A 24,260-nucleotide genomic window follows, 5' to 3' on the forward strand; every position below is an offset into this window, starting at 1 on the left:
ATGTAGCTTTAACAGGATGCCTTGGTGAAGAATTAACTGTATCAGATTCTGGTCTCTCTGCAGTAGAAAAGTCTCATTTTCACCTCCCTTTCCTGAAACACACCTTCTTGATTCTGTAACACTTCTGTGCTTTGAAAACCAGAGCTAGTCTCTAATCTTAGATGACTGTTTTTATTTTGAATTTGGTATACTTCTTCTTCCTCCTTTCTAACTTCTAGACACTAATACATTTTTTTCCATGAAGCATGAGCAAAGCCTGGAAGTGCAAGCCAAGCCCTCAGAAATGTGATAGCTGTTACCAAGGATTTGAGAGTAAGAATACAAAACCTAGAATCAAGATTTAAATGCTGCACTCTAGTATCTGAGATGGCACCCATCCACCTCAATGATGGAATCAACAAGGCATTAAGAAACCAGAGAATTTGTTCTGGGTTGCTTAACTAATGGACTAAACTTAAAAATCCTGTCACACCTCTAGGTTCTGTTTACCTGGCTCTGCTGAACACCGAGTGTAAAAGAACCTCTTTAACACTTCTGCTGTTGGGATGCCTGGACGTTTATGTTTAATTAAAATGTAATATGTATCTCATATAGACATATACTGTTGACCTACTTTGTTCAAAAAAGGAAACATTAAAATGAGGTAGTTTCTTAAAGCCAGAAGAACAACTATAATAATGTGAATGCTTCATGACCTATTCCACAAAGCCGTGGCAGGATCAATGTCTTCATTTCCTTGCCATCTCTGCTCCGTGCAGAATTAGGAAGGCAATCACCTAAGGGTGAAGGTTTTGAATGGTCACTAGGACAAAGGAGGGTAGAAACACTGAATGTGAGCTGGTAACATATGGTGCCCTTGGGAGGCCTATGGGTCTAGAAGAGAGGGGGGTGGCTTGCTGATTGCCAGCAGCTAATTACCAAATTATCAGAACTTTTGGGGAACCCTCGAATGCTAGCCTGATACATTCATTTTTCACTCATGAAAGAAACATCCAGAGGGTGGGGGATGGGCACCAAGAGCTTCAAATCAGCACCTCCAAAGGCCTGGGGCTGGTGGCTGGAGTTTGCTCTGCCATGGAGAGTCAGTCCACCCTTCTGCTTATTTCCTAACTCTTGGCCTGTTGAGTTCTTCACACTATCTGTCCACTGTCCACCAAGGGACCTGGCCATGGTTCCCTTTTCTTGGGCTATGTACTTTCAACCAGTTTTGAGCAGCCCCATTTCAGATTGGCCTTTTTATGTTTGATATAAAGAATAGTTGTTGGCCAATTTCATCTTTTCATCGCTGTTCTCTAGGCCTGAATCCAAGCAGTTTGTCAGATGCTCATTAACTCCCCCTTTGGCTCTTTCTAGTGTGTCTCCTAAGCTCATTGTGCCAAGAACTAACGCTTTCTTTTACACGATTCTCTTTCTCTGCTCCATCAGGGAGACAAATTACTTTCCAAAAGGGATCGCCAGGGATGGTTTAATGAGAATTTCTTTGGGGCTAGGCATAGAACGCAATGTAGTTAACATTCGGTGGACTTAATTGGACTTTTCTTTTCTGCCTCTTTTAAAAAAAATCTGAAGCTATCCTGTTAATCTCTCATTTGTAATCAATTGTGTTGACTAAACAAAAGTCTAGGTCGTCTTTTCTTCCTGTCCCAGACAATCCTTTGTTGCCTCTAAATGCCTCATTCTTGAGTGATCCTGGTCGCGTAGATGGGCCCGATTGTTGACAGTTCATTATTGCGCTTTTGTCCATTTAATCTTTCTTGCTGTGTTTTGCATGTGCATGCCTTAATGAGCTCCGTTGGCAATTAACATGTTTCTAGGAGCAAACTGGTTGCTCAGACGTTTGAGAGGGAAGTGCAGGGAAAAGGGCAACGCAGCTGCCTTGAGGTTGTTTATTTCCCAGCGTTTTCTCAAGACTCCTGTCCTCTCTTTGGCAGCCCCCCCACCCTTCCTCTTATCACCTCTTTCCCTCCCCTGGCCCACTCACCACCAGCACACCTGGACGCCTTACTGCTTTAACTCTTGGACCTGGCTCAAGCAGCCCCCTACTCACTTGTGAGCCAAGCAGCAAAATGGGGACCATCTAGACCCACTTCTGCGGCTAAGGCAAGAATGAGCACAGTGCCCCCCAAAATGTGTCTGGGATGTTGGCAACTTTTCTGTGTCACTCTTTGCAGAGAGGAACCTCTAACCCGCCTAAGGCAATAGGACTGTACAATCTGTTATGTACGAGGCTGTGGCTTTGGAAGAAGGTTTTTTTTTTTTTTTTTTTTTTTTTTTTTTTTTTTTGAGTCTTGCTGGCAAGATTGCTGAAGTGTGAGCAGTCATGGACAGAACAAACATCTTGTAGGGGAAAAGATAATTGGAGTCTTTTTTGTGTCTGTGACAGGATTCCCCTCCCCCGCAATTTGATTTTTTAAAAATATTTTTTAAGGGCAGCCTCTTCAATTTAATCAAGGTTAGAATATTAATATGTAGCTGACGACTACCTTGTTTAAGTCATTTATTAATATTATAAACTACAAGTCATGCAAACAGTTTAATATTAAGAGAGAGAAAAATCAGAAAACAGAGCCTTTCACCCATCAATTCCGATGCATGGTGAATAACTAAGAAGGATGAATAGCTAAGATGGTTACTGAAAGGGCTTAGTGTTGGCTTTAGAACATGTGCTGGCTGTGAAAGGTGTTTTGTAATTCAGGCAGAAGGTTCATTTTCTCCTCACACTACTTTTCAGGTGAAGGAATCCTTTCCTGGATCCCACACCTGAAGGAAGCCGACATCTTAAACCTGGGAGTGACTTCAAACTTGTGGAAAGTAGAACTAAGCCCTATAGATACAGAGAACTCTGTTTATCTACAATTAGCACCAGATGTGAAATAACACCTTCTCAGGTGAGAGCGATTGACAGAAGCTGGTGTGAAGGTTAAGTAACAATCAAGTTATGAGGAAACAACCTCAAGGATGTTGAAGTGTGCAAGAAACTCTACTCAGTTATACCCCTGAGCTACAGTTAATGTTCCTCCCCCCACCACTACAGAGATGAGCAGTCCATGAGAGAAATGCCTCCACCTCTACGCATGAGTTTTACATTATTTGCTGCCTAGTTTGCAAGCAAGCACGCCCCCATCCCTCTTCAGAATTTTAAGCCTGGAAGCAAATTTCTCCAGTTTTATGAGATGGGGGACCCTAGGAGTCTCTCTCCGTGAAAACTTATTACAGACTTTCTCAAAGAATGTTCTCTCACTTGATGGTTAGGGAGTTATTTCCCTGGGCAGTGGTGGGGAAGGCGTTCTCTCTTTTATTTATCTCTCCTTCTTAAAGAGAACTTGACCCTGATTTCCACGTGCAGGCCAACTTTTCCCATAACTTTTAAAAGAGGAGATCTTGCATTAAATTTTGTGGTATCTGTCCCTCACCCAAAGTTTTGGAGCTATTTAAGAAGAAGGTGGGCTTGCCCTGGTCATTGTCTGGTCTTCAAGAACCACATTTGCAAAGGATCCTCTCCAGAGGAAGGAAAAGATTTTGGTTGAGATGGCTGTCATAGGGCACTGTCATAGAACACCCAAGATCTCCCAGACATAATGGGGGGAGAGCGCTAATAAGACACTATTGTACTATATGAGGACAAGGAAAGGGAGCTGACTCCTTAAACCGGCCTGCAGTCTCCCTGGGGATAGATGTCTGGGAAAAGCAAGGCGATATTTTCATATCCTTAGCCGCCAAGTCCTCCTCGCCCATCCTGGGGTTTCCTGGGGTTTGTGGCATCCACCGAGATTTCGGAGTTAAATCTGCATATTCCTCTGGGTCCCAATCTCCCCTAAGCGAACTGCAGCCAGAACGAGCTAACATTTAAATTCCCCCTCGCTTCCTCTTCCCCCCTCCCCTGGCTGCGTCTTCCTAGACTTGAGGGGAGGAGGGGAGGAATACAAAAAAACGAGGCCGCTCTCCTTTCAGGAAATGGAATTCTAATGTACGCGTTCCTATTTCTGAATCGGAGGTACTAAAAATACCCCCGCGACAGCCTGAGGAAGCTGTCGCCGTCCTCTGTGCAAACAAAATCGACAATTCTCCTTCCCCGCGCAATGGGTCTGCGAATTGGGCGGCGGGCGGGGACAGAACGGTTGGCTGACCAGGACACAACCTCCATCCTGCCCCAGAGCGTCTTTCTCCGAGCCCCAACCCCGAGATTCTTCCTCCGCTGAAGCCTAGGCCTCCTAAAACCCCCGGAGTTCGAATTCCTGCTCTACCAAGCCTGGTGACCCCAGGCATGTCACATAGTTCATCTCTGCCTCTATTTCTCCGTCTGTAGAGTGGGAATAATCATGCCCAGCTTGAGGGTTGTAGTCACCGTTCGAGAGGATGTGTGTTAAGTTCCTGGCATAGAGCAAGCCCTCGGGAGATGACAGGGTTTTCGCTAGTGGAAACCACTGGCACTCTCAGCACTGAGCGCCTACTGTATACCAGGTGTTGGGCAAACCCGCACTCCAGTCACTTTCTGAGTTACTTGGCGGAGTGAGGGGGTGCCCTTTGCGTTAAGCATCTTTCCCTTCAAATAGTCGCCTCCCGCCGTGGAAATACGCGTGGGGTCAGCTCCCAGCCACACTCGCCCCCTCAATGGGGAGGTTGCGTGGAAGCGCACTCCCGGGCCCCGCGCCGCACTTCCTCCTGGCGCTGGGGAACATTGTTCCAAAAGACGTGGGCTGAATCGCCGCGCGGATATTAAAAGTGTGTGTGGGGGGAGGCCCGGAGCGACGCGCCAGTAATCCGAGCTCTTGATTATCCAGATTCGGATCAAACGGGGCGGCGGCGGCCGGCCCCCTCCTGGGAATGATTAGATGATTAATGTAATGCTGTTTGAAGGGTCTCTGTTTTCTCTCTTAATTTGGGTCATTACTTAGAAAGCAAGCGTGAGATCATTTCATCAGCGTGCTCGGCAGCAGAGATAGCTATTCAGGAAATGGGCTAACGGAGCGGTAATCAGGACCCAGGAGGCGGCGGCGGCGGCGGCGGCGGCAGCGAGCTCGGGGAGCCCGGGCGCGCCCTCCGGCGGCAGGGCTCAGGGCACCGGGAGGCCAGCCCCAGACCGAGAGCGCAGGCCAGTGAGCCCCGAGGCTCTGGCTGGCCTGGGGGACCCTTACCCTCCAGTTCTCGCCGCCAAGGGAGATTGGGAGCGGTGGTTGCCCTCCTTAGGTCTCCCGGAGAAGGGGACGCGCCCAGAAGCTCTCCGGTGGGGTAGGGCGTAGATCGCTTACCCTCGCGGGGCGTGGCGCTTTGCTCAAGGACGTTCCCACAAGCTGCTCCCCAACACCCAGTCGCTTTTAACCCTTTTCTTTGAATTTGCTTACCCAAATAAGGCAACACCCAGAATCCCAAGCGTCTGAACAGTCACCAAATAAAAACTTGGCACCTGCTGTAGGCCGACGTAGGCCTGCTCGCCCTCACTCCTGGGGGCCTTAGCACACAAGCCCAGCAAGAACACCGGTTTGGCCTCAACCCTGGCCCCAGCGTCCCAAAATTGGTGCATTTAGGAAGGAGATGCTATAAACGCCTAATTCCTTCTCGTTCTTTGGGGTTGCTGAGCTGACCTCGCCGCGAGGGGAGAGGGGGAAAAAAACGCGCACTAATGATTCTGTTTATTGAGTTATATATGTATATATTCCGTGTTCGCTTGTACAGGAGGATTTACATGGCTGTATAAAGATGGCTAGGGGCGCCGCGCTCTTCTGGGGCGCTCACGGTGACAGGCTGGGGTTAAAATTGGCTGCCCCAGGAGAAGCGGAGGCCTGGAATTAAATACGTTTCGGCGCACTGGATTTAAATAAGTTTCCTGAATATACAAAGGTGGGGGCCACGAGTTTGCTGCCAGTCATCGAGGAAACATTTAGCTTTCCAAAAATATGCTGGTTTCGATAAATAGATTTTAGCCTCTCTGCTATAGTTTTTTTTTTCTTTTAATTTTAGAAATAAGTTTATATGTGTGATCTGTTTTCAGGTGGTACAGGGAGGGAAGGAAGGGCAAGGCAGTAGCTCTCAGCTCTGCACTGTCCTAGTCAGGTCCTTTGCGGAGGGGGCAGCAGGGCCCACGCTGTCGTGGAGTTTGCGCACATGTTTCTTTAAGTCAAAGTTTCTGCAAAACCCTTTGCCGCAAGTGGCGCACGTGAAAGGCTTCTTGTCGTTGTGGGTGTGCATATGGAAGGTTAGGTTGTAGACCTGGTGGAAGGCCTTGTTGCAGATGGTACATTTGTACTGCTTCTCGCCGCTGTGGGTCAGCTTGTGGTTCTTGTAGTTCCCTACAACAGATCAAGAACAAAAAACGTGGGGGTATGGAGTAGAATGGTGGGGAGGAAGAGGCGGGCGTCCCAGGGGCAGCCCAGGTGCCTGCTCAGAAAAGGCGACGCTTGGCTAGGCGGGCGCGACCTCTTCGAGTGAAGAAGTTGTCAAACTTCGTAAGCGTCAAGCCGGGTGCTCTCCCGACAAGACCGAGACTGAGTCCCGCGGAGCCGCTCTGCGCTCCTGCTCTGCCCGCCACAGAGGCTGGTGCAGCGTCCCTCCCGCCGCGCTCCGCGGGCCGGGAAACTTTTGCGTAGCCCAGAGACGCACCGAGTCCTTCTCCTGGCTGATGCCTCGCTAGAAGAAATTCGCACGAACCCGGGCTTCATCCTTTTTCTTTTCCCCCTTCTCATTTTTAAAGTTACTTCTTTCTCGCCCCCCAACTACCAACTGAAGATCCAAAAGTGCCTTGGAAAATCCGATCCGGGGGCCAAGGATCATACCGGTTTCCCCCAATCTTAGATTGTTCCCGGGAGGGTTATTTTGCCTCCAATATTTTTCATTTGAAAGGGAAGTTCCGGATACAAAAGGAACCTTTTTCTATAGGGCAATACCCTCTCCTTTTCCTACATCCTTTCCCTCTGTCCCCGTGCTTCCTTCGACCTCTCGAATTCGGAGTCTCTCAGTGCACCCAGCCTCCATACAGCGTGGTCTACTAACCCCGCTAGGAGAGCTTCCCCCTACACCAGGCACAACCCGATTCTAAAGAAATGCTGCGCCCGCGCCTGCAGATTTCGCCTTCTCTCTCCAGATCCCTCTTTGCCTTCCTGCCAGCCAGCCGCGACCCGAGTCCTGAGGTGAGGTGAGAAGAGAAGGCCTCGCCTGGCACGTTACCTTTTTGGTGAAAGCCTTTGCCGCAAAATTCGCAGACGAAGGGCTTGTAGCCCGCGTGGATGCGGATATGCGTGTTGAGCGTGGAGCTGCGGTTGAACGCTTTGCCGCACTGGTTGCATTTATGTGGCTTTTCCTGAGGAAAGGGGCGAGTGCACAGTAAGGAGAGGCCACCTCGGGAACACCTGGAAGGGACATCCCCCCCACCCCCACTCAACCCTAGAGGGTAAGGGATAATCTTTGGCCATCGTATCCCCAGTGTTATCACTAAGATTCTGGGGGTTGCGCGCGGGCTAGGCCCGACCCGGGGGCCACGTACCTGGGTGTGGATAATTTTGTGCCTGCAGAGCGTGCTGGCCTGGCGAAAGCCTTTGCCGCAGACTTTGCACACGAACGGTCTGGCTCCGGTGTGGACCGGCATGTGGCGGGTGAGATTATAGTGAGCGTTAAACACCTATGGAAAGACATGGGGGGCCTTGTGGTGCGTCTGTCCGAGGGCCTACAGTCAGCCCCGGGGGGGCCACAGCCTACCTCCCCCAACCAACACCCCCTTCAGAAACCAGAGCCTTTTTCAGTTTGTAAAGTGCTGCCCAAACTCCTGCTTACACCAATACTGTGTGGCCGCTGACAAGGGCATCCCCATTTTACAGAATAGGAAACTGAGGCCCAACGAGGCTCCCAATTTGGGTAGTCAACTACTGGGGAGCTCCTCAGCTTGAAAAAGGGGCGTTCCAGGCTGCCCCAAGGAAGCCGCCGCCGCCGATCGCCCCTCCCGGCCCCCCTCGCCGAACCCTGGGCCTCACCTTGCCGCACACCTCGCAGGTGAAGTTTTTGGGCTTGCCATCTGCGGAGCCTCCTGGCAGCTTGCTGTGGCCCTTGACGCCTCCGCGCTCGGCAGTCAGGGCCGAGTTTTCCTTCAGTACCTGCTCCAGCGGCGCCGGCAAGCGCTCCTTATGGGGATAGGGAGCCGGATGGGGGAACTTGTCCGCAGCCAGGCCGGCCAGCTTGGCGTTCTCCAGCAGAAAGAGCTTGGGGTGAGCAGCCAGGGCGGCGGGGGCCTGCGCATTGAGGAGGCCAGACGGGAAGAGGTGGCCGCTGAGGAGCTCAGACGGCGGGTACGCGGTCGAGTCCAGGTAGTTGAAGTAGTAGAGCGAGCCGCTGGCCGGCAGCCCCACAGCCTGGTTGATGACCTGCGGCTTGATGACCCTGCCCGCGGGCAGCGCGGACGGCGCCAGGCCCAGCTCGGCCTTGCAGCACACGCCACAGTTGGTTTTGCACAAGCCGCTGGCGCCGCACACTGGGGCCCCCCCGCCGCCGCCGCCACCGCCGCCGCCGCCTCCGCCGCCGCCCGCCCGGAGGCTGCTTTTCCAGAGCTCCGAGTAACTGAGCAGTGTCTTTGACGGCACCTCGTAGCCTAGGGGCTGGAGGGGGATCATACAGGGCAGCGGCGAGCAGAGGTTGAGCAGTTTCTTGCCCTGGCTGCCGTCCGCCTCTAGCGCTCCAGGCCGGGGCTCAAAGGGCGCACGGGGCTCCGACGTCTTGGCCATGATGCGCTCGATGGAAAAGGCCAGTGTCTTGGAAGTGGCCGGCGACGCTCCGGCGCGCGGGCAGGCCGGGGGCACCATGGTCTCCAGGGAAGCCGAGCTTGCCATGGCGCGCGGAGCTGAGCCGAGCCAGGCTGGGCCAGGGCGCAGCCTCTCTCCTCTAAGTCTGCATTCCGGAAAAGGCAGGGGGGAAAACTGCAATTTAATAAGCACCTAGTCGGGCCCGGGTCACCCATTTGCATTCAAATGAACAGGGGCAAAACAAAGTGCACCCAAGGGTACCAAATTACCGCCCATTAACCCGGCGCGCAAAGGAACCCACCAGCCCCTGCCCTGGGACTTTGAAAGGGGGAAGAAGGGGGAGGGTTTACAAAAGAAAAGGGGGGGGCGGTGAGAAAAGAGTCTCAAATTAACCCCCCTGAGCCCTTCCCTGGACCCGGGCCTCTGCCACGCGTGCTGGGAGCTGGACAGTGAAGGGGCAAAGTTAAAGAGGACCGGAGAGCCACCTCGCATTTACCTCTTTCCCCCACCACCAAGGAGATGCGTTCCGAGCCATGCAGCGTGTCTCTTCTGTCACATTTTGATGGCAAACATCTTCCCCTCCGCGTGAGATCACTGTCTTTTACATTCAGCTGACATCACATGAAGTCACTTGAAGTGGAATGACATGGGCGGCGGCGCGGCTCCCGTAGCGGCCCCTGTGTTCCCCCGCGCCTGCCGGCCGCCGCCACCACCGCCCCTCAAACTTTAAAAGGAGGCAACTGGCGCCCGCGCTCCTCTCGGGAAAGTGCGAGCGGTTTGCGAATAGGGAAAGAGGGAAGAGACGGGAGGGGGAGGGGGAGGAATCGTGATGGTTTTGCCGGTGGAAGGAAAGGGGGGGGGACCCAAACCCAAACCTAGGCAGAGTTCCGTGCGTGATTCACAACTTTGGAGGCCTGCAGGTTTGGGGGACGCGGGGAGGGCGGAGGGTCCCGGACGCGGCGCCCCCAAAGGGCCCCTGGGTGTCAGTCTAGTAGCCGAAGTATCCCTTAGCCCTCCGCAGCCGAGCTGGGCATCGTGCTAATAAACTGCCATTTACCCACGGAACCGGCGCCAGCCCCGAACACGCGCAAATGATAATTACCTCATTAGGATGTGGCGCATGGACGCGGGCGCCGCGTTTGGAGGGGGGAACTTGTTAATGGGGAAATATTAATTTATGCAAAAGCAATGAGCTCGCCTTGGCTGGCGTCGGAGGTCGGGAGAAAGCTCCCACTGCCTAAGGACGACCCCGAAGCGTCACGGAGAGCAAGGCCGCTCGCCGGGATCTCGGGGGCCTCGGCGCCGCGCAGGTGCGCCTCCAGCTTTATGGCCAGCTCTGGGTCTGAGGCTGGGGGAGACTAAACCGAGAGCTGGAAGACTTTCGGAGATCCTAATAGATCAGAATTGTTGATTTATGATCGGGTTTCTGAGGCAAAGCCGAGTTCTGCTTCTGGTTTAGGGCTGCGTGCGGGGAGGATTCGGAGGGCAGCTCTCCCAGCTGATGGGTACTTACTGTTTGTATAATTGAGAAGGTCCAATCTCCACCTGTTTAAGGAGCAGATTGAAACAGCAGAACCTCCCCTGGATCCTATTAAAACGTTTTTCCTCCTAAGGCCATTCAGTCGAACCAATTTTCCGAAGTGATTCATAGAGCTGAATTCTGCCAAGGCAGCTCTTTCACTTTTAGCCACTAAAGCACCGCGTGGAACCGGGTTTTGTGTTTTTCTAAAATAAAGAGAAGGATTATCAGAGAGGAGAGGGAGGGGGCCTGAAGGGGGACGGGCAGAGACTTAGTGTGGCCAGAGGTACAAGCAGAGGGAAGAAAAGACCCTTTTCTAGACAGGCCCCAAGTAAGTTCGGAGGAATTCAGCGTTTTGTGCCTGGCGCACAAAAGCAGCGCGCTCCGCGCTTGGTTTGGAGGGGCTGAATTCATCTGTTTGCAGACCATTCCACCTGCGTATCACAACAAACTGCTCAAAGACGCTCCAGCACTTTCAACAGGCCGGGTGCTCTTGGCGACAACAAAAGTGGTCGAGGCTGAGGGTTCTTATGGAGGGGGGTGGTGGTGGCTAGCAAGAGAGCGAGCGAGAGAATTAGGTTTAGGAAAGGGGGAGGACTGGGTGCAAGGGTTTTTTGAAAAGTTTTGGCTGGTTTTGTTCGCGGGACAATTATATCTTGCTAGCCAGCTTTTGCAAGACCACGAGCTTTGTAGCCGCAACCACAGTTTAAGAGGATTACCGTGGATATAATATGAGCAAACAGGGTTTGATAGTGAATTCCATCTCCAAAGACACACGATCATGTGAAGCCAGAGAAAGTGGTGGTAGAGGTAAACCCTCTGTTTCTTCACCCAGGAACAAGTCTTGAGAGGGCTGAGTATCCTGTCCTAGGCCCCTCCATGCTGCGAAACATCCCTGGAGAACGTTAAGGGACGGGGGAGAAAAGCTCTAGTTTTAACTTCAGGCAAATCGCTCCCTTTTTCCCTTCAATAAAAGTCTCTTTCCTTCTGCTCACCCATCCAGTTGCGGCTCCTTTGAGTTGCAATTTTAGGCAGGATTTGGACATAGCAGGTAAAGGAAGGAAAAGTGTACTTGGAAAGAAAAGAGAGGGAACAGACAGAGGTCCCTGAGGGAAAGTGGCTTGGAGGTGGACTGCAATAGGCTAATGCTCTCACCCTGCCAAACTCTGAAACTGCCCCTAAATTCCGCAATCATAAGTCTGTTCCCATAACGTCACCCTCCCACCCCCTCCCCAAACTACCAGATTTCTAAGCCAAGAGGCTTGCTCATCTGGAGAAGAACATTTCCATATAGCCCATTTAATTTAGAAGATGTTCAGAGAGACAGAATTCCAGACCCAGGGTACCCCTATCCCTATGTTAATGTGAACACAAGAGCACAGATTACTCCCTCCTCCCACCAAACATGAAACAAACCAACTCACCCCAACATTGAAACAATATCAATACACCTGCAGCATCTCAAGACCCGAATTTCTATCCCGATTCTCCTGTGGATCCCGTTTGCCACAAGTACTGCACCCCAACCCTTTTTCCAAATTGGGTAATTGTTGCTCTCCGCAGCAGCTCGAAAGATCTGCTGGTTTGAAAGCTCCATCAGGCTGAAAGGCTTCCAAGGGCTTCCCATGAACCTGCCTTGCCATTTCTATCGCTTTTTGTGGCTGCATAAGCCATCTCTCGCTCTCTCTCCAGCATCACAAAGGAGTGCTACCTCCACAGAAAGAAAACATTTGGGTAAAAACAAGTTGCCCCTAATGTGCCTCTCTTTCCAAATGTTGGGTGAATACACTGGCTTTTATGAAAGTATTTAATTAGCTTCCACAAACTTCTCCTTCCCTCGCCTGCAGATTATATTGAAGTGGAGGGTTGGAAACTATTTTACACCTTGCCACTCACATGTTAATTAATCTCTATCTAACCCTAATTGCAGTTTATTCAAGCACCGCTCAACAGCTCACCCACACAATAAACACTGATCCTACTTTTATACATATTACTTCACGTTAACACATTGAGTAATTAACTCCAGTACCAACTAATAGTGCAAACAAATATTTTCTGTAAACGAGATGATTTCAGGCAGAATAATAGAGGACTGGGGAAATGTGGCGCATGGTGGAGGGAGTGCTGAGATTTCCGTTCGCTGTCCCCAAATCCTCCAAATTCATTCTTATATACAGCATCTTTTTTTTTTTGTTTGCTTTGAGGCTGAACTGCTTTCTTTTTTTCTTTTCTTTCTTTTTTTTTTTTTTTAAAGAGGGACAACTATAGAAATTAAAATCTCACAGTTTTAGGGAGTCGGTGGAAGGGTTCTGTGGGATTTGGGGTGACATTTTTTCCACCTACGCATTTTCAGTAAAGGAAAATCCAAAATAACTCGACATGAAGGGCAACATGGGGCTCCAGGGCTGAGCAGATGTTTCAGGGATGTGGATTCATTTATGGAAAATAAAGTCATCTTATCCCTCCCTCCCCAAGAAGTCTGTCCCTCAAAGCATGATTTTCCAGTAGAAGTGGGCTGAGGCTATGCTGACATTCTGGAAGTCCCAGTCTCTTTCCCAACCCAAACTGGTACACAAGCTCCACGTTGGAGGTGTTGGTGCCTTCGGGTCAAGAGGAGGACCCAGCAAGCCGCCTGTCCGGGAGGCACGCGGTGGCGGCCCAAGTGAGGCCTACTAGGCCGCAGAACGCGCTCCGCTCCAGGGCAGGAGTCCTAGGTTGCCCTGTGTAATCCCCGGGCGCCCAGGCCCGTGGCCGTCCGATTCGTTCCATGGCGTGGGCTGCAGCCCGTCACGCACGGCCGCCGGGCCCGAATCCACCTTGACGCCTTCCCTAGCCCGAGGCCTCAGCCCCAGGCCTATTTCACTCGGAGCGCCTCAGCCTAGAGCCGGACGCTATGGCTTCTTCGCCATCTGGCCCTAGGTTGGGCCTCAAACTCCCGGCGGCGGTAGGGAAACAGACGATCACAGTTAGGCCTGAGGCCCCTCGGCGGCCTGTGTCCTTCCCACGCCGAAGAACAAGGCGCCAAGGCCGGGCGCGTCCGCTGCTCTGCGGGGCCTGACCGGGGCGGCGACCTCTGGGATCCGCGGCGGTGCGACGCCGCGCCCTGGCCAAGCAACCCGCACACCACTGACTGGGGATCCGGGCCCAACCTCAAGGACTGGAGAGCAGTGTTTTAATTGAAATCGCAGGTTTAAGCACAGCTGGCGGCTGTCTATTGATTTTTACAGGAGCTTCTCTTATGGGAAGCATATTAAATATGACTGGCGCGGCTAGAGCTGAGACTCTCCTCCCTCCCCTTCCCTCTGTCCATTTTATGGTCACTAACCCGAAGCACTGTAATGATGACTTTTGTTTAAAAAACATATTTTTTAAATGCCCGAAATCGCCCTCACTTTAGGACAAATTAGCAGATGCCTTCTTGCGGTGTAGACAACCTCAGAAGAAAATCCCTTTCTTGCGCAAAAAGCTCACACATTTGCACCACGGAAGAAAAAGGCAAGCATTTCCACTCCAAAAAGTGTTCCAATTTCAGCCCCTGTGGCATGCATATCTTGGTTCTGGATGACAAGGGGCACTATTATTTTAAAAACCGTTATTATTTTTTCATCTGGTTGCAATACATAACACATCGCCCTATGTATGCCATCTCCCCAGGGAGCCGAGCAGCTTGGAAGGAGAAGGCTTGCCCGCGGCTCCCGAGTTTGGGGAAACACGGGCACTGGGGACCCCGCTCCTTTCTGACTTTTTTTTTTGGCGGGGGGGAGGAACAAATCCTGAAACAAACAAACTTTATGGTTTAAGGAATGTCTTTTCTTATTCCCTCCCTCCCTCCCTCCTTCCCTCCCTCCCTCCCTCCTTCCCTCCTTCCCTCCCTCCCTCCTTCTTCCCTCCAGCTCTCCTTCCTTCCTCCTTTCCTTTCTTTTCTTCCTTCTTTCCAAAGGAACATTTAGAATCTGATTTACTTGGTGCCGCGCTTAACCGCTGCTGAAAATAGATTAACTTCTGAAGAGAAATTCTTTTGCTATCCTCTCTTTTTTCCCCAGGAAGCATTTTATTGAAAACATTCGAACTGGCTTGCCCGTGGCGGGCTTGTCCAAAGCACAGGGGCCTCCGCCTTCGGTGCGCGTTGTTCTCAGGATTAGTGCTGTTGGGAGACAAAGAGCCCCAGATACCCGAGGCTGGGAGCGCCGGAGAGCTCCCAGGTTTCGGGTACCCTCGCGGAGCACGCAAGCACAGTCCCAGGCCTTTAGGGACAGATGGGCCAGAGCCGTCTGCATCTGCCCGCATCCTTTGGGAGGCTGCGATGATCGCAGCCAGGGTGGCCGAGCGCCCGGCCCACTGCACCCGGCGGCTGTTTTGCAGCGCCCCTGGCATTCAGGGACTGGTTTGCAAATCTCAATGCACCACAGACTAGTTTTCACCCTGGAGCAGGAAAGGCGCCTATTAGCCAGGGGCAACCGGCTTTGCAGCCCTGGGCGGGGGCGTAGGGGGAGGGGCGGTGGTGCAAACCTATCGTGATTTCCAGGATCCTCCCAACTCCCTCCGCGATCACATCAGAGGACATTCGCGGACTCTTCGGAAATCTGGGCAGCGAATACACTTCTAGGCCAGAAGAATTCTCCTAAAAGAGCAGATCTGCAGTCTATCCGTGCAAGCTTAGTACTCTCCTCTCTGCCCTGGATGCATATATATTCACAAACATATATATGCATATCATATATATGCATATTGTTTATATGTATGTATGTATGTATGTATATACTTATATACTATCGACAACCCATCACTAGAAATGCTATTTAATTAGGAATCTGATCCAATACCCGCGTGCAGCAATTTGCCAGCAGACGTGTCATTTTGTAAGGCGCAGTGAGGGAAGGAAGTCGTCTCGCCTACCTGGGTTTTCCACTTGCTACGCGATTTTGGTGTGCAACCCAAAGGAAATAATCGTTTATAGAGAACGATGATGATATATTTTTATATATGATATAACACACACATCCGTGTATGCATATTTGAAATTAAAAGGCGTTTTGGTGACTGACTGGCCCTGCGTAGTTGAGAGATGTCGGTTTCCGACTCCCTGGGAAGACGGCTTAGGATCCTCCGCGTTATTTAACTTGGCAGCTGGTTAAACTCCGCGGTGGAGCCTGCCCAAAGGTATTAGCGTTAAGTGCTGAGAGCAGGAGTTAAGCCGGCAGCGAAAAGGGACCGGAAGGGGTACAGGGGTGAGGGAAACCGATTTCAGACTTCCCCCCAACTTCTGTAAGTTTGCCAGGCAATGTAGGTCTGAGCTAGATGGTGCATTGAATAAGAACCTGAAGCGTTGTGATCGCTTTGCAAGCGAATCTCTCAGCTCTGTTTTGTTTGTTTGTTTTGTTTGGCTTTGATAAGAACTTCTCGTGTGTACCGGCAAACGGAAAAGTTCTCTCTTGCCCGCATCTCTGGAGCTCTCAGTCGAATCCCATCTTTTCTTTACCTGGGTAAAGATCCCTGATGCTCCACCCCGGGAATTTATAGTCTGACTTAGGTGAAGACAAAATGAGAACTCTAAAATACTGCGAAGAGCACATCAATCAATCAAAAAGGAATCAATCTCTTCTTTCTGCTTCCATCGCTGCCTTCATCACACACACAGACTCTCCCTCTTCGGGGATGAATCTAGGGTAGCAATTAGTAGATGATTACTTATTACTGAGGGCCTATTGTATGCCACAGCACTAAGTTTAATACCCACCCTAGTCAGTCCTCAACATCGTCCTGTGAATCCAGTGTATATAATAGATATCTCCATCACACAAATGCAAAATTTGAGGCTCTTGGAGGCTGGGTAGCATGTCAAAGCTCACGTAACTGGTAAGAGGTTTTCAGAGGTGTACTCCTAAGCACCATACTAAAAACCCAAAACTAAACAACTGGCTTGTACTGCTGGTGGAATGGAAATAGGGACAAACACTTTGGAAAACTGCATGGTGGTATCTACTATGGTTGAGTGTTTGCATTACTTATGACCCAGCAACACCACTCCTAAGTATATACCAAACAGAAATGAGTACCCATGTTCACCAAAAGACACGTACTATAATGTTTACAGCAGCACTATTTGTAATAGCCTTAAATTGGAAATTGACTGAATAACCATCAACAGTGGAACCCATAAATAGTGGTATACTTACAAAATTAAATACTATACATCAATAAGAATCAACAAACTACTGCTACACTCAGCTTCATGAATGAGTCTCAAAAATAATGTTGAGCAAAAGCAGCCAAATCCAAATACTTGGTACTGCATGATTGCATTCAAAATAGGCAACATTTGGGGACAGAAGAGAGGGGCTTCTGGGGTACTGAGAAAGGTCTGTTTCCCGATCTGGGTTCTGGTTTGTGAATGTTCATCAAGCTATGTACAGTTTATTTGTATACTTTTCTAACTATCTGTTAAATACACTTTTTATATTTCTATATACATATTATAATATCTATATATCTGTTAAATTAGTGAATCATTATGAGTTAGTTTGACTTGCTCCCATCCCTCAATTCCTCAAAGAGACACTACTCCTCACCTGCCTCTTGAGTCACGCTCTTTTAATTTCTTTCTCTGGACCAGACAACCACATCAATTAATTGGCCTCTCATCTAGACTTTTAAAAATAAACTGCATCCAAACTTCTAACACAGTTGTCTTTGGAGCCAGGCAGTTAATCCAGCTTCTTAGGGAACCTGCAATAAGCTCAAGAATGCTTAATCAAGGGAGCTCATTTGCAGCATTCTTCTCACCCACAACCTCAGCAGAGGGGTGGCAGTTGTGAACTTGAACCTGTACCCCTTGCCCTGGGGTTCTAGGTGAATGACTTCAGGCTAGAGACTGCCTCAAACTTTCCAGAGACATCATCTGGCAGGTTGCCTTTGGAGGTGGAGGATCTGGTTGAGGTCAGGAGGACAGGGTCTGAGATGTTTGTAGGAACTGGCATTAATAGAAAGCCTTGGCAAGTCCTTAGAGCTCAACTCACTGGGTCTTGGCCCTAGACAAGACCAGGGGAAAAAAGACAAAATCTTGGCTCCTTGGCAAGTGACCCAGTTAGCAGAACTGGGAATTTTGCTCTGGGAGAGGGTGGGGAAGTTTATTTTAGCAAGAAAAAGCCTTGGGACACAGAAACCAAACCAAATACTTGACAATCCCTTTGTGCAAACCCATGGTGAATCCTGCCAGGGACATAGGTTACAAATCCGACTTCGGCACTTCAAGAAAGATACCAAGAACCTACAGCTAAAGCAATTAAGGTGGGGGCAAGGAAAAGGTAAGAGCTGGTGCTCCAATTCATATAAATTAAAAAGATAATTCTTGTCCCCCAAAATTGAAAGGAGATAGGACCTGAGGCAATATAATTCATTCATTAGTTACCATCTTGAGCCTTTAGCTATCTTGAGCCTTTCTATACTGGGCACCATCTAGATGCCATATATACAGCACTTCCTGAGATAGACACAGTCCCTGCCCTCATGGAACTTACATTCCATCATTCAACCAATAGGCATGCCTAAGTAAGTATCCTCTGTAAACCACTATGTGCTGTTATTGGAGTATTGGAGAATGAATGATGAGCATGGTGGGGTGATATAAGACTCTCAAAAAGGGTGGAGTTAAAAAAAAGTACAAGCAACCAGAAATAAACTCAAAGAATTCCCTGGCAGTAAGGTTAACAAATTTTAAAAACTTCTCACTCCAGCAGAAGTTACAGGCTAAAATCACAAATAAAGAGTTTCTGCAGGCATTTCCATGATGTGTGGGTAGATTCACCCTTTGGCAGCTCATTGCTTGGTGCTTTTTCTAGAGACAGATTTCTGGCCTGGATGGAACTTGGGTCTCCTTGGAGCAGGGCATTTCTTAAAACGTTATGACACAACATAAAACTCCTTCCTGGGCTTTGTAGGGCTAAGTGTCTTTGAGGCAGTGTGGCTTCTGCAATCAGATCAAGATAGAAGCCTTGCTTGTCAGTTCTGTGTGTCCACAGGCAACTTACTAAACCTCTCTGCAAGGCTGAGTTACCCTTCTTTGGCAGGAGAGAAATACCTGCTTCATCATAGGTAAGGACTAAAAGAAAATGCACAGAAGGATCTCAGCACTGGTGGCTGGCCAATAGAAAGCAGAGTATTCACTATTGTGGTTATAATAACTATTTTGATAACAATGGTTGTTCAGGCTGACTAGAGGACGAGAGGAAAGAAGAGGGCAAAAAAAATTCTTTCTTATTCTGTTCTTTACTTCTTTTATTTGATTTTGTAAATAAGGTGGGTTTTTTTCTGATTTAAAAAATAATCGATGGACAAATTTTGGGAAAAGTAGAGAATTACAAAGAAGAGAAATTAAAATTGCACAAATCCTACCACCCAGAAACTGCAGACAAGTCTTTGGTGTATATTCTTTCTATGCATTTACAAGATGACATCATATGATACATACTGCTTTATAATCTGCTTTTCCATTTAATATAGCATGAATATTTTCCCATGCTTTAAATATGCTACTAAGACATTATTTTAATGTCTCTGTAGTACTTCACTATATGTCTTTCACGTGAGTTATTCCTTTGTCATTGGATATTTAAGATGTTTACAATTTTTTTGCAAGAGTTCCATCGGGAACATTCTCACACATGAATTTTGTGCATAGCTGATCCTGTAGGACAAATTCCCAGAAGCAGAAGTACTATGGTAAAAGATATGCACATTTTTAAAGCTTTAGATACCAACTGACAAACTGCCCTTCAGAAAGGGGATACATATTTAGACCCACTCCAGTCAGCAGGATGCGACAATTCCTTGTTCCCAGTACCTTCACAAATACTATGTATAATCATTTAAAAAATCCTTACCATTGCCTGAGCCTGGGAGGTGGAGGTTGCAGCGAGCAAAGACTGCGCCACTGCAATCCAGCCTGGGTGTCAGAGGAGACCCTGTCTAAAGAAACAAAACAAAACAAAAGGCTGGGCTCAGTGGCTCACACCTTTAATCCCAGCACTTGGGGAGGCCGAGGTGGGCAGATCACCTGAGGTCGGGAGTTTGAGACCAGCCTGGCTAACACGGTGAAACCTACTAAAAATACAACTGGTGAAACTCTACTAAAAATACAAAAAATTAGCTGGGCATGGTGGCGGGCACCTGTAATCCCCCTTACTCAGGAGGCTGAGACAGGAGAATCGCTTGAACCCAGGAGGCGGAAGTTGCAGTGAGCCAAGATCACACCACTGCACTCCAGCCTGGGTAACAGAGTGAGACTCTGTCTCAAAAAAAAAAAAAAAAAAAAAAAAAAATTCCTTACCAATTTGATAGACTCCAAATGGTATCTTATTGCTGTTTATGCCCATATATTCTTACCCAGGGCAGACTTGGGTGCCAAATTACAGAGAACTTAGAATGTAGAAAGAACGGTGCAGACCTAGGTAATAGAAAAGAGGAAGACATGTGGGAAAAGACATCCAGAGAGAGAAGCATCCAGAGAGAGAAGCATCCAGAGAAAAAGGAGACCCATGTCACATCCCTTTTGGCATGCAGATGTTTCCAGATTACTTTAGGCTTTGAACATTTTCTTGAGTAGCCTTCTCTTCTCTGCTCTTGAGAACCCCCTAGTCAGAAAATGGGCTGCTAACCCTCTACCCACCCTTCCTTTCTTCCTTCCTTCCTTCCTTCCTATTTTATTTCTCTTCTTTTCTTTTCTTTCTGACAGAGTCTCCCTCTGTTGCCCAGGCTGGAGTGCGGTGGTACGATCTCAACTCACTGCAACCTCCCCCTCCCAGGTTCAAGCAATTCTCCTGCCTCAGCCTCCCAAGTAACTGGGATTACAGGTGTGTGCCACCACACCAAGCTGATTTTTGTATTTTTAGTAGAAATAGGGTTTCACCATGTTGGCCAGGCTGGTCTTGAACTCCGGACCTCCAGTGATCCTCCTGCCTTGGCCTCGCAAAGTGCTAGGATTACAGGCTTGAGCTACCATGTCTGGCTCCTCTACACTTTATTTTTTTCTTTTTTTTTTTTTTGAGACGGAGTCTCGCTCTGTTACCCAGGCTGGAATGCAGTGGGGCGATCTGGGCTCAGTGCAAGCTCCGCCTCCTGGGTTCACGCCATTCTCCTATCTCAGCCTCCCAAGTAGCTGAGACTACAGGCGCCCACCACCATGCCTGGCTAATTTTTTGTATTTTTAGTAGAGATGGGGTTTATACCATGTTAGCCAGGATGGTCTCGATCTCCTGACCTCATGATCCGCCCACCTTGGCCTCCCAAAGTGCTGGGATTACAGGCTTGAGCCACCGCGCCCAGCCTCCTCTACACTTTCTAGACCTTCTGTTCTACAGCTTGCTTGTGGGTGCTTATCTGGCCACCTGAACTTGAGCCTAGTGAGCAGGAGCCTGGGGCTAATGAAGCCATGGTGGTCTGTGCCTCTTCCAAAGGGCTCCCAAACAATTAGGTTCTGGCCTTGGCCAGATGTTTTACAAATGCAGCCTGGCTGGCCAAAAGGGAGGACACTCATGAGAACTGCTGGGCCAGTGCAAACCTCTCACCATGCCTACCATGCCTAGAAAAAGAATCAGAAGCTCCAGCCAACGGAAGTACTAGAAATGAGAAGAGGGGTCCTGGCCATACCCCACAAATAGAAGAGAAGGTACAAAGAGGAGGATTATTTACCTGCATGAGCTAGACTTTTGTGCTGAATTTGAGCTCTCATCCAGCCAGAGAACTGCATGCTTGTAGTTGCTTCTCTGATTTCTGCTCTATCTCTTGTTGTGATTTAAAAATAACCAAATCTTATTTTGAGGAATTTTATATATGCACAAAGGAAGCACAGAGTAATATCATGAACCCATATACCGTCATCCAGCCCCAAAAAGATCAATCCATGGCCAATCCTGATTCATTTACATACCTATCTATTTCCTCCTCATATTATTTTAAAGCAAGCCCCAGACATAATACTTTGTTATCCATACATTATTTAAAGACCATCACCTAAAATACGATAATTCTTTAACATCATCAAATATGCTCACATTTCCAATTTTTAAAATAAATGTCATAATTAAAAAATCTTTTCTTTAAATTATGGTCCAGATAATGTTCGTATATTATGATTGGTTGTTCTGCCTTTTAAATCTCTTAAAATTTATAGACTTCTCTCCATTTATTTATTTATTTATTTTTTATTTTTTGTCCTTGCAATTTACTTTTTGAGAAAATCAGGATGTTTGTCATGTAGTTTCCCACAGTCTATATTTTGCTGACAGCATCCGTGTGGTGTTGGCGATTTTAAAGACTCACTTCTTAGGATGCTGTCCTTCTTTCCACCACCCCTTATGAACATTCCTTTGGGAATAAAACTTTGCCGTTTAGGCCCCCTGGCCTGTGAACTCCTGGAGAACAGGGGTCTGTCTTGTTCAGCTTTGGTCCTTGCAGTCACATTCATCACCTGGGCCATAGTTATGCTTGGTTTGTTGATGAATCAAATGACTCAAAGAATTTTGCTCTCTTTTCTTTATATTTCTGGCATGTACACCCTTGCACTCAGCTTATAGCAGTGTATTTTGTACAGCTGTTTTTTTCCCCACATGCATGTTCAGTGTCGAAGGACAGGACAAACTTCATGTTAGTTTAAATACATAGACCTTTTCCCCACAGTCCTGTAGACAATGCTCAGTGCAAATCAAAATTTTTAGTCACTGTTGGTGGCTTACAGGCTGACTGACTTTCCATTTTCTTCGGTTCCAGAATGTGTATGCTGGTGCTTTCATTCTCCTTACTAATATTTTTTTTTATTTTTATTTTTTCCTTTTTCTTTTTTGAGATGGAGTCTCGCTCGGCTGCCCAGGCTGGAATACAGTGGTGCGACTAGCTGGGACTACAGGTGCCCGCCACCATGCCCGGCTAATTTTTGTATTTTTAGCAGGGACGGGGTTTCACCATGTTGGCCAGGCTGGTCTTTGACCTCAAGTGATCCACCTGCCTCGGCCTCCCAAAGTGCTGGGATTACAGGTGTGAGCTACCGCGCCTGGCCCTTACTAATATTTTAAAAGGTGCCTAGTTTTTAACCGAAGAGAAGGAAGTCTTCCCAGACTGTCCCTTGAATATTAAGAAAATATCTATTTTATTTCCATAATAAAGAATTCCTTTAGAGGTTCTTCTCACTCCCACCCATACCTCCACAATTTCCTTGGGAGTGGAAGTGGTACAAAGTAATGTACAGGAGAAACTTAACATTCTATGAATAAGGGCTTGCTAGGAGAATCAAAGGAAAGCTGAGCAAGCCCCTATTGTTTAATTAACTTTGAGCATCGGCTTATTTAACAGAGTTTGCTGTGGTAGGTATTCTCTTTTGATTTCTGTTTGTAGATGAAATTAAGTTTTCACTTAGCATAAAGAAGTAAATAAATGAATACTGATCAACTATGGAGCTATTAGTAGATTAAAGTTTTGTGTTTCCTCACTTTTTTTTGGATGCAATAATAAAAATCGCTAACACTAATTGAATTCAAACAATGTAATATAATATGTAGTGAAAATCAGGTCTCCCTTCCACCCCAAATCTCTACTGTCTTTCCACAGAGACAACCACTGTTACTGGTTTCTGTACCTGTGGGTATGGTAATTATGTACAATGATTGTTATTATTGTATCAACAATGTGAACCTATAAAGCAGGTGGACTGGTTATCCTCCTCTTCAGATGAAGTAAATGAGGTTTGGTGGGTATTAGTGATTAGTCTAAGGCCACATGTTTATTTGAATGGCAGAGTGGAAACTCATAGCTAGCCAGTTGAGACCACCCTACCCCCCTCCTTGCTCATAACCACTAATTTCATCCAATCACAGTTTCATCCTGCCAAGAAACACAAAAATATGACCTATTAATATCCTCAAACAATAAACTAGAGACTATCATTTGTTGAATTGCTTGGCCGGTTTGATGGTTTGACTTTCTTTCAAAAAAGTAAAAGTAGGCCAGACACAGTGAATACACCTGTAATCCTAGCTACTTGGGAGGCTGAGATGGGGGGATTTCTTGAGCCCAGAGTTTGAGGCTGCAGTCAGCTATGGTCGCACTGCTGCACTCCAGCCTAGGTGACAGAGTGAGACCTGTTGCTAAAAACAAACAAACAAAGAAAGTAAAAGCATACAGCTTATGTGCTTTGTACAAAAAAAAGAAAAGGACACTATTGCTACTTTATAGGTAAATAAATTAGGATAAGAGTAAATGGACAAAGCAAAAAGCGAGATGAGGAAGAGAAAGATGAAGAGCTTTGGCAGATGTTCTCAAGTTTTCTGTGTGTGTGCACACAGGCACTGCACCATGGACCCCACTGGTAGTCTGGTAAGCCTGCGGACCCCTTCTCAGAATAATGCTTTCATTTTTAAAAAATTTGTTATTATTATTTTATAGAGACAGGGTCTCACTTTGTTGCTCAGTGCAATGATGCAATCTTAGCTTGTTGCAGCCTCAAACTCCTGGGCTCAAGCAATCTTCCCACCTCAGCCTCCCACATAGCTGAGACTACAGGTATATGCCACCACACCAGGCTAATTTGTAAATTTTTTTGTAGAAATGGGGTCATGTTATGCTGACCAGGGTTGTCTTCAACTCCTGGCCTCAAGTGATCCTCCTGTCTCAGCCTCCCAAAGTCATGGAATTACAGGTGTGAGCCACCATGCCTTGCCCAGAATAATGCTTTTAAATGAATAAGATAAAATATATAGGCTTCTAAAAGATATCAATCATATTAATAATGTAGTTATTAATCAAAATATTAAAAAATAAATGTGTGATACAGTGATATATATGCTTCTTTCTTTCTTTCTTTTTTTTTTTTTGAGATGGAGTTTCACTCTTGTTGCCCAGGCTGGAGTGCAGTGGCTCGATCTCGGCTCACCGTGACCTCTGCCTCCCAGGTTCAAGCAATTCTCCTGCCTCAGCCTCCCAAGTAGCTGAGATTACAGGCATGCACTACTACGCCCAGCTAATTTTGT

General features: G+C 48.0%; 1 protein-coding gene across 3 annotated transcripts; it reads right to left on the reverse strand.

Annotated features, from left to right (window-relative positions):
* Window positions 1-5,616: 5,616 nt before the first annotated feature.
* On the reverse strand, window positions 5,617-10,321 carry FEZF2 (FEZ family zinc finger 2). Of its 3 annotated transcripts, XM_024355553.3 has the most exons (6): window positions 10,237-10,321; window positions 9,220-9,334; window positions 7,962-8,897; window positions 7,478-7,612; window positions 7,162-7,294; window positions 5,933-6,287 (listed from the first exon to the last, which is right to left on the reverse strand). In XM_024355553.3, the coding sequence occupies exons 2-6, from the start codon at window positions 9,256-9,258 to the stop codon at window positions 6,028-6,030; spliced, it is 1,503 nt and encodes a 500-aa protein (XP_024211321.1). In that variant the 5' UTR covers window positions 9,259-9,334; window positions 10,237-10,321; the 3' UTR covers window positions 5,933-6,027. The 3 variants fall into 3 exon arrangements, with proteins under 3 accessions (XP_016796925.1, XP_024211321.1, XP_016796923.1); XM_016941436.2 differs by lacking the exon at window positions 10,237-10,321 and having other exon boundaries at window positions 5,617-6,287; window positions 7,962-8,868; window positions 9,220-9,491; XM_016941434.2 differs by lacking the exon at window positions 10,237-10,321 and having other exon boundaries at window positions 9,220-9,345.
* Between the last annotated feature and the right edge of the window lie 13,939 nt (window positions 10,322-24,260).

This window comes from Pan troglodytes, chromosome 2 (genome assembly GCF_028858775.2).
Source record: "Pan troglodytes isolate AG18354 chromosome 2, NHGRI_mPanTro3-v2.0_pri, whole genome shotgun sequence".
In the NCBI taxonomy this organism is placed as follows: Eukaryota; Metazoa; Chordata; class Mammalia; order Primates; family Hominidae; genus Pan; species Pan troglodytes.

What these genes read in the sequence shown, in the direction of transcription:
- FEZF2 (XM_024355553.3), bottom strand. Translation starts at nt 9,258, where the DNA reads ATGGCTCGGAACGCATCTCCTTGGTGGTGGGGGAAAGAG. An exon ending in CCTGCGAGGTGTGCGGCAAG is followed by an intron (nt 7,613 to 7,961) that starts GTGAGGCCCAGG and finishes GTCTTTCCATAG; the next exon opens with GTGTTTAACGCTCACTATAA. An exon ending in CAAAGGCTTTCACCAAAAAG is followed by an intron (nt 6,288 to 7,161) that starts GTAACGTGCCAG and finishes GATCTGTTGTAG; the next exon opens with GGAACTACAAGAACCACAAG.